This window comes from Pholis gunnellus, assembly GCF_910591455.1.
Source record: "Pholis gunnellus genome assembly, chromosome: 13".
NCBI lineage: Eukaryota > Metazoa > Chordata > Actinopteri > Perciformes > Pholidae > Pholis > Pholis gunnellus.
The window spans coordinates 21635419-21645839 of NC_136540.1; the positions used below are offsets into that span (position 1 = coordinate 21635419).

General features: G+C 41.8%; 1 protein-coding gene across 1 annotated transcript in view; it reads left to right on the forward strand.

Annotated features, from left to right (window-relative positions):
• The window catches only part of esama (endothelial cell adhesion molecule a), a 60171-nt gene extending 51144 nt beyond the window's left edge, over nt 1-9027 (forward strand). Inside the window, exons 2-7 of the mRNA XM_079172217.1 lie at nt 501-652; nt 2760-2961; nt 3082-3237; nt 3900-4022; nt 4194-4323; nt 5567-9027. Of these exons, the coding sequence (XP_079028343.1) occupies nt 501-652; nt 2760-2961; nt 3082-3237; nt 3900-4022; nt 4194-4323; nt 5567-6107 (1304 nt within the window). The 3' untranslated portion in view covers nt 6108-9027. The remainder of the gene's footprint in view (nt 1-500; nt 653-2759; nt 2962-3081; nt 3238-3899; nt 4023-4193; nt 4324-5566) is intronic.
• The last annotated feature ends 1394 nt before the right edge of the window (nt 9028-10421 follow it).

Sequence of the window (10421 nt, forward strand, 5' to 3'; positions counted from 1 at the left end):
TACTGTGGCCACTGGACTGCAGCCCAGCTCCTCCACGTCGTCACGAGAACCTGCAGCTGTCTCTCTTTTTCTTTTTTATATTCAGAAAACATTTCATTTTTCATTTCATTAGTTTTCCTCCCTTCCTCCTTTTGTATATATATTTGGTTTTAAACTTGTGTTTTTGTTTTTTTGTTGCTGAATTGTTTAAACTTTGTGTTGCATTCTGTGCTGGAAAGGTGGAATATGAGTAAAGTTGTATTTGTTCATTTTTTGCCATTGTTAGAAATAATATTGGATCAGATCATAATTTATGATATGTGTGCTCGTGACATTTTTGCATGACATATGAAATGTCTAGTTTTATTGAAAGCAGCAGGTGAATGACGTATACCATAATAATACCAGTGTGTGCATTCAGCTTTACAGTGGGTGTAGATGAAGACATGGCCCGTTTTGTAGATGGGTCACACTGACAGTTCTCCTCTCTCTTCCCTTCCCCTCCCTCCTTCCTCTTCCAGGCATATGGGCCCAGATCCAGATGCTCCAACCCAGCATGGATGTGATCAAGGGTCAGATGGTGGTGCTGAGGGCCACGTACAGCACAGGGCCAGGCAGCGACCTGAGCACCAACACCATCCTCTGGAACTTTGTCTCCAACAACACCCAGCTGGTAAGGAGACAAATGGGAGACGCTACAAACCGTCATATGGAAAACATGAATGAGATATGTCTTCATCTTCATATCTAATATACTATAGTATCTACAGCCCAGCAGGGAAATCTTTCACGTTGCCTTCTGTGGCTATAATGTGTAGGATTATAGTTATGTTCTTATGCTGTTAATCTGTCAAAGATCTTCCTTTGTAAAACCTTGGAAATGAATCCAAGACAAAACCGGCTTAACCTTTTACTATTACATATTATTTCTCCCCTGCTTTAATAAACCACACTGTAGGTTTTCTGCGGTAGGAAATTAAGATAAACGTGTTTTTCCAAATCAGATTATTTATGCAGGAAATGAAGCAGAGGGGTTTTGTGTAAATGCCCAGCTGAACCCCCCCCCCCCCCCCAGGGTTTGTTCAGCTTACGTATTGGCCCTGGTCAGATCGTTGGGCTGTACAGATGGACAATCAAAAAGGAAACAGGGGAAAAGAGAACTCAGAGAGCTGGAAAAGACACAGTTGATTAGAAGGGAGGTTTTTTTCATGTGCCCGGACAGCCATCAGTGTCTCACTCTGCTCTGCTGTCATTTGTAGCCAAACAGATGAATAAAAAGAACAAACGGACTATCGCAAAGCCAATCCTAGAAGCCTTATGTTACAGTGATGCACAGCCATCCCCCATGGTAGGCAGTCCAGCTAATATGAGCTCATTAACTCTGATAAACTAACTAGTTAGTTGAAAATTGAGAAACTAGTTCAGTCTTGTTCTTTCCAAACAAAATCATTTTCTGATGTCTATTCTACAGGATCATGTCATGGAGAAAGTCTTCATGAATTCGGCTTTTCCTACATGTCATGTGGGTGTTTTGTGTCTCACATCTTACCTAATTGGCCTCCATGCACTGACACTTAAATGAAAGGGTATGGACTCAATCAGCCGTTCAATCTAGCTTCAATCCAACTTTGAATAGTTTTCTTATCCTTCGTTTCTGACTGAATTACTGTAAGTTTTTAAACGAGAAAGTTGTGATGTTAAAATGATAGAGATCCTCTGTCTGAAAGCTCCTGACTAGTTCTACCTCCAGGGCTACATCTTCTGGCATCGTCAGTAGCAAATCCCATTGGCCAAAAAGCCAATGGGATTTGGGATTATTGCAGAAAATAATCTCTGTTGATGAAATTTACAGATTTTGTTCAGCAAGATACACTTCACAGACGAACACCACTTTAGTAATTGTTGAAGCATAAATACATAATGCCAGCAGTAAAAAGCTAACGTTATTAATGCTGTCATAAATCACCTACACCACGGTCACATGACTTCACGTCTCCAGCACTGAGCTAAAGGAGGACTGTGTTCCAGTGAGGACGCTTAGTCGTCTCATCTAGACACTTGTTATCAACCACCTTTTTTAAGACACGTAGAAGCTTCTGAATTCACCACAGGGGTAGTTACTGATGTATTTTAAGTCGTACAACAAATCTTTGAATTCTCTTTAGCTTGTTTGTGCTAACCACAGACCTTATTTCAGACATCTAGCTAACAACACATACAAAACCCGTTGACTTTGAGACGAGGGAATCAGAAGTAAAAACACAAGTTATTCCTGAGTTTTAGGACTCATTCCTGCAGCTCTCTACTACTGCTCAGCCACAAGCTGACTGGTTCAATATGTTCATCTTTAAAGATGGGTCACAGCATACATTCATACAGTTTAGATTCATTGGCTAAATAATTCCCCAAAGCAGCTGGGCACTGTAGTTTTTAGCACCACTCAAACTAAAGTAAATAATGCTTTAAATAATGACGTTCAGCAGAGCTTTGGTGCTCTAGTGAGTATTTGTGGCAGCAGGACTTTGTATGGAAATAAACTACAGTGTGTGTGTTCATGGTGATGAAGGATCTGATGGAAATGGGCCACAAATGTGCAGTACGTGATTCTATGAGAAGATTTTACAAATTGTGTTCCATGTAACCCGGTTGACCAAACAATCACAATGTTCTGGGCAGGATTACAAATCCTTGTAATTCTTCTGACCCGGGATCACGTACAATCACACTGACATGGATGTCAAAGACACTGGTTGACGTTGGCTCTCTGTTGTAACGTCCAGATCATCGCCTACACCAAAGACTCCACGAGCGTGGGCAGCTCCCAGTTTAAGGGCCGCGTCGGCTTCTCGTCCAGCATGCCCTCACGCGACGTGTCGCTGTACATCAACAACACCCAGGAGTCCGACTCAGGACGCTACCTCTGCCAGGTCATCATCCCCGATAATCCCGGCCTCACAGCTGAGCTCAGTCTGGACGTGAAGGGTAAGAACCAGATCCTGCTTGGGAAGACTTCACCTTAATTGCAGTGTAGTTTATATGTCATACAATAAATGACGTTGTATAATCTAACAAAAGAAGCATTCTTTAATCCTCCCGGCTCAGTCCCTCCCGGGGTTCCCAAGTGCTCTCTATCAGGGAAGCCGGTGCTGAAGGGGAACGTGACTCTGAGCTGCAAAACCAGCTCCGGGAAGCCCGTTCCCCTGTACAAGTGGAAGAAGAGCAGCCCCAGCTCGGAGGTCTTCTTCTCACCCATGCTCAGTGAGTGGACTCAGCACATGCATGTACCTGCCCCTGTAGCTGAGCAACAATTGAATGTCTTGATATTTTTGCATGATTTTAATTCTATAAATCTGTGAGAAAGGGAACAGTAATGTTAGCGGAAGCTAATTTAATGGAATTACATGTGAACTACCTGTGTGTGGAGTTTTTATGTGATTGTAACAAATGATTCAGATGGCATAAGCAGCAGTATATTTGTAATACTACAGCTAGGGGTCACCGTACGCAGCTTACTGCATACCAGTTTGTAATGTTAGACGAGGTGATGATGAGATATCCAAACGGTTTGGTTCTTTAGGAATAGAGTGTATCCCAAAAGATGCTCTTTATGGTTCCCTCTAAAGATCCCTGATCAAACCAGATTGCCTTTCTAGTTTAGAGGATATGATATAGATTGTTGTCATATTTATTCTTGTTATTATCTACCCAAGATGTTTCTTGTTGCCAGTGTTTTGTTATTTCTGGATAATAAAATAAAGCATATCCATCATGCTTGAAGTATTATGTGTCAAAGCAATGGATGCGTCTGCAGTCAGATTTTGTGCTGTCATGTGTTTCCATGTGATCGCCCAAATACACATGGAACAATGTGTACGCATGCATGCTTGACCGTAGTCCTCCGTGTTCTACGCTGCTTTCAGACGAGAAGACCGGCACTCTGAAGCTGAGCAACCTGAGCAGCAACATGTCGGGGAAGTACGTGTGCACAGCCAGCAACTCAGCCGGGTCAGAGAGCTGCTTCATCAACCTGGAGATCGTCACCTGTACGTAGCACATAACAGATGAGAAATAGTCGTTAAGCTAGTGTTTCCAATACAACTCCTATCTTACACACTCATCTGAGACGTTAGTCTAACAGAGAAAAACATTCACAAAAACAGTACGGATGCTTTGGTGACGTGTAGTCGTTGTGTGTCCCGTGACTCTTCCTGTAGCCACTAATGTGGGGATGATCGTTGGCGCCACCGTGGGCTCAGTGGTTGGCTTCATCTTCCTCCTCCTCTGCCTCGTTTTCCTGGTGAAGAGGCAGAGAGACAACGAGGACGACATGGCCAACGAAATCAAGTAAGTTCATGTGGCTTACCTCCATGTGGCCCCTATCCCATGTGTTAAAGGGGACATATGTAAAGCGTGTGCTCATACGTTGGGGTATCTGGAGTGCAAACTGTGAAATACGACGACCCAGTCAGTTCATTGTGGGCTGCCTGGATCGGAAAACATGTCATTCAACAAGCCAATGAGATTGGGCTCATTCCTAAGTCACATGCGCGCTCATTAGAATATACCGCCATGGGCTGGAGACATTACCTCTGGAAAGCTGCTTTTTCTGGAGGGGATCTTAAAGAGACAATGTGTCCTTAAATGTTAAGTTCAACTGTTATTTATTAGATACAGTTTGTTGGACATTTAATTGTAATTTGATTCTAGATTTCTTTGTTTTTTGGCTGGATTGATGTATTGTAATTCAACCATAAGATGGTGCTATAGCGTGTGAAGCATACACATGTTGAGCCGTTAGGCTTTGAAATCAGCTCCATGTAGTGTGCTGTCCTCCTCCTTCAACCACCTGAAGCTGCCAACCATTATACTGATGATTGTTTCCTCAGTTAGGGATTCATTGTTTTGTCAGAAAATAGTGCAAACTGTTGTAGTTTCCTAGTTGAGCCTTCAAGATGGAGGCAGCAAATGTTCAATAATCAAGGCGATTATTTGATGATCAAAATGATTGAATTCTACTTTTTTAAGTGGAAGAGTTTGTTTCGGAGGTTGCCAAACTACGGCCCGTGGACCACCTGTGGCCTGCGGCCCGTTTTTAAATGTCTGGTAATTCAACTAGAACATGGCGTCAGCATATTTCTAATAAATGGTTGTACGTTGGTTTAAACACTTAATGTCTACTAAATGTAGTGTCTTAACCTCTTGGGACTGAAATCTATATTTTAGCATTTCTGTTACATCTTAATATTAGACTGACTCATTTACATCTCACATTACATTTGCATCGTAATCTTTAAGTGGGCCCTCAGGCCGTACACGGCAGAGTTACAAAGGAAATGAAATTGGAGAGCAGCAGATATAGAAATGTTTGTGTATTTATTTTGATAGAAAATACATAAAAATGCTGATTTTCAGTGTAACTAGTAGAAGATTGGACATTGACTATTGTTTGGCTTCTTATATTGTTATGCATATGGCCCACAGTCCAAAAAGTCCCCCCCCTTCCCCCCCCTGATTGAATTCTTCTTTCAAATGTTGAATTAAGTTCTTGTGAGCAAATGAAATTGACTTTGGGTCCCGTCCCCTCCAGGGAGGATGCTCAGGCTCCCAAGCGTGTGTCCTGGGCAAAGAGTGGCATGGGTTCAGATATCATCTCCAAGAATGGCACCCTGTCCTCCATCGCCTCCAGCCCGCACCACAAAGAGCCCTCCCACAACCACAACAACCACCACCAGCACCACCTGCAACAGTACCCCCAGCGCCCACCTTCAGACACCGCCTCCATCATCACCGCCACGGGCAGCATGGCCGGCTACCGGCCGTCCCGCCACCACGGAGCCTCCACCCCCACCCACTACGGCTACAACAACAGCACCACCCTGCCGCGCGGACAGGCCGTCTCCTCCGAGGGCAGCACCAATGGGAGCTCCCTGCCCAGACCGGAGCGCTACACCCAGCTGCCCCAGGCTCAGGTGCTGCCGCAGACCTACAGCCAGCCTCAGCTGCAGCACCAGGCGGCTCCCGTCCCGCCGCCACTGCCCACCTCCACGGTCACAGCCTCCAACATCGCCCGCATGGGAGGGGTGCCCATCATGGTGCCTGCACAGAACCAGGCTGGATCTCTGGTCTAACACCTGCCAGCTCTGGCCCAACAGTGCTGTTGACAAACGACGGTGGAAGTCTTTGCACTCTCAGAAAGGGCCGGCTGCTTTAACTACAATTTTAGCAGAATTACAGTAGATCAAAATGTCAAATTCACTTATTGACGCTTGCTTTCGCGCCAAGAAGCTTTCGTGCAAGACTTTCAGACACAGACTGTTTACTTGCTTTAAGTATACTCAAGTCTTTTATATTGTGTATGCACTGCATACGTTGCAAACTATGTATAGATATAATTTTCATACATACGTTTGTCCAGTATCCTGTTTTCTACCTTATCAATGCATTTCTATTTTATTTGTTGTATTTTCTTTTCTTCAATTTTTGCTATTAAATGGCGTATTATATTTACTAATTCCACAAAGCAAATGGACCGTCACCGTGTGTGCAAGTCTCATGGATGAGCATTCAGATTAAATATGAAGATGGTTCTGCAGATCTTTCTTTAAAAACGACCTGAAGGAGAAAGTATCAGCACCGTTCAGAGGAGAGTTAGTGACGAACTGGGTGAGATATATGAAGATCTAGGTTTTAATGACAATATTTCTACAGCAGAAAGAAAGACAAAGCATTCTATCTATGTATGTATATATATATATATATATATATATATATATATATGAATGATAAAGTTTGTCCTAATCCTTTTCTTTTGGCTTTACTTCTGTCGGTGGTTCAGCTTATAAAATGCTCTTTGCGCGATTCTTTAAACACAGATTAGTCAAAGCTGCTTATAATGAGCACTATTCAGAAATGCTGTTGGGTGACTTTGCAAAAACACACAAGTCCACACTTGTAATCATTTTAAAGTTGCCTGCAGAATTGAACATGTAAATATGATATTTATTTTCTGATGTGTAGGTTATTGTTGGCCACATGGAACGTTTAATACAGGTCATATGTTTGCCTGCAACACCGGATACTGAACCAAAGAGACACAGAGCGACTCTCTCTCTTTAGAGGTTGTACTTTATGTGATAGTGCAGGTCAGTGGGTCAGTGGGGAACAACCTGTTTACATCAACATGACATGGAAGCATTTTGAGTTTAGAGACGAACCTTCTCCCACATTCTATCGGCATAGCAAAGTAACAGTAACAGGAAACTAATATGAGATTCTCTAAATCAAAAACACTGATTGTGAAGATGTTTTTAAGACTTGATGATGCCTAGTGATCAGCTCCCATCAGGAGAAGATGGAGGAGATACACTATTCCTCCGTTAGGGGAAACATTACAGGAATGTGATCAAAAGAAAGAACAATTACAGTTAATAGAAAGCACCAGTTATCATTTACATAAAAGCAATTATATTTTGGTATACGAAGTTCCAGAACGTAAATCTGAACGTTGAACTAAGCCAGGTTCTAAATTCTAGTCGTTTAGGATAACTCTTTGTATCACTCCGTAAATCAGAAAATAGAAACCAAACATTCAGCCATGTTGATAGACATCAAATGTTCTATAATTCAGGCTATGAATGTGTAAAACCTTCAGAATATAGAGGAATGAAAGTGGAAGGGTTGGTTTATGGAAGTGCTTTTAAAGATATGTTTTGTAAAATGAATATATTTTAAAGACTCTACAGATGAAATAAATAACGAATAAATATCAACATGAAACTTCCCCAGTTGATTACTTACATTAAGACATCATGTTTTTGTATTGGTATCATGTTTAAATATGCAAATGAGGTATTATCTAACTTTTGGTGAATTTAGTCGAAATCTACAGACGCAAAGAGACAAAGTAGTAAAAGAAACACCTGAATGTGTATTCCGGAGGTTTATTCTCCACTAGTCTGAATGAAGACATATCGGTCAACATCTCTAAATAGAACTGATGGACATGAAGAACAGTGCTTCTGTCTGGCATGTTGCATATTGTCAAATATATGTTGGCTCAATATGATTGAACCAAATAAGAATTTTGGCTCCAAAGCTGTAGTTTCCATTTAAGAAGAGAAATAGCGGTGCATACGTTCAATACTAAATAATCGATGTATTGCACTGCTGTGATCTTTGCTCAGTCAGTATTTCTGAATTAGAACAGCTGTTAGCTCATAATGCACACAGTAGATGACACTACTCTCACTCACTGAGTGATTATTGAGATTCAACAAAGTGGGTTTAGTTTTGACATCGTTGTTGCAGAGTCTGAATGTATCCGACGCTACAGACTCAATGATCTGAGCACGTTGACACTGAATGTTCAGGGCGTAACATGAACCGTGGCGTTAAATACATTTTCCAACAAAACGTGAGCATCAAGAGATATTTTAAACCGTGGCTTTTTTATTTTCTTACTCATGTCACATAAATGGCGACTGAACTATACCGTGTGGATTTAGAACAGAAACAGATCTATGTATGCGGATGGAGATCATGCCATCTGTACGGCTGTATTGTCATTACACTGGAGCATATGTTTGTGCACACCAGAATAATTCTCAAATGAATCATTTGAAACTGGATGAAGTTGGAGCATCCTTTACAGACGCTTCTGTTTGACAGGAGCTGGACAGTAGTAGTTGTATCTGGTTTGTATTAAAACAACAGAACGAGTCAGTGTGACGGGACTTACTGCAGAGCCTTTACAGCTACACTGTTTTTACATGTGAATGGGTCATTTAAAAAAAAGGTCTACATTATGAACATTAAAATGTATTCAAGACACGCCTTTATTTTTATACAGTGATGAGGTATAAGAGCACATGAGCTAAAGAAGATGAACTGTCAGCAGCAGGCCTACGCTGTGGACATCGATGTGCAGTGTGCATCCTCCATATTTATGTTCATGGAAAACGCTTTGTATGACATTTTCAATTAAAAGAGAAATGATGAGTTGTGTGTTGGTGTTTTTCAACACGGCTTCCGAGATTGCCACATTTGCCCCACAAAGATGATTCATTCATATTGTGTGTAACATCGTTTGATAAGCCCCCAACGTGTATTATAATGCACAATATCATCAACCGGGGTGTAAAATCAAATCTTTAGTAGCATTTTAAGTTGTAAAATAGTTTCTATTTGAATGTAACTATTCTAATTCATTTCAAATTATAATAGTGTATTATAAGTATTCAGGTTGCTATAGTTGCACATTCCCAGAGGTTGTCCTGAGATTTACATTGAACCACCAGAGGGCAGCAAATGGACCATTTGGGAAATACAAGAGAAGTGTTGCACACAATCATCTCGAGACGTTAAACTGAACCCTCTTCAGCACGTTGACTCTTTGACCTTAACTCCCTCTTATTTAACTTGCTGGACAAAACAAACCACAGGCGTGAGCATGGATCTCTGAAGAAGCATCACTGATAGTTTAAAGATATATTTCCTTTCTATATCTATTCCAAAACTGTGATTTTCGCTTGAAGGCAACGTTGTGTTTGTTAGGAGATGTATTATGATGTAAAGTGATGGCCAGTGTCTTCATTATGTACTGTGACAATAACGGACACATCTGGTCTCAACCTGAACCCGACCGAGCCGAGGACATGAGCTTCAGGCAGGGACAGCACGGAGAATGGATCCACCATCCGATATGAGAGTTCCTGTATGTTTCATCAACACACACAAACATACAATAGTGTAAAGCACTCATGAGTATTCATAACGCTACAACAACAAACAACAACTACAACACAATTTGAAGCATTTTATTATAAACATCGAACAAAAAGTTCGGAAATGTGTGTTTGGTAGATTATTTCTCTGTTGTAACAATGCTTCTTGGCAATAAATCTTATATCGTTGGAAAGCCTGTTTAGTTCCCTTTTCAACGGTGCCACATTTGTAAGGAACATCCATTTGTGGGATGAGCAGCAGAGCTGAGTATGTGGGTTGTGCCCATGAAAAATGTGCCAAATCTTCTCTGCCAATGGCAAACAGCTTATTCTGCTGCTGCTATAGGAAGAAACAAGACATATTGACAATTTTACAATTTATTCATTTAACAAACAGTCACACTCTAGCACCAACAGCACACCCAAGCTGATCCCACAAGTGGGTTGAGGTCAGGACTGCTGGCAGGCCATTCCATTCTCTGCCAGCAGTCCTGACCTCAACCCCAGTGAACACTTGTGGGATCAGCTGTTTGTGCCGGAGTGACCAACACAACCACGTTGGCTGACTTGCAACAAATCCTGCTTGAGGAGTGGGATGCCATCCCACAGCAGTGTGTGAGCAGCTTGAGGAAGAGGTGCCAGGCTGTTGTGGCTGTGTATGGTTCTTCCACACACTACTGAGGCTCCTGTGTGTTAAATGAATAAATTGTAAAATTGCCA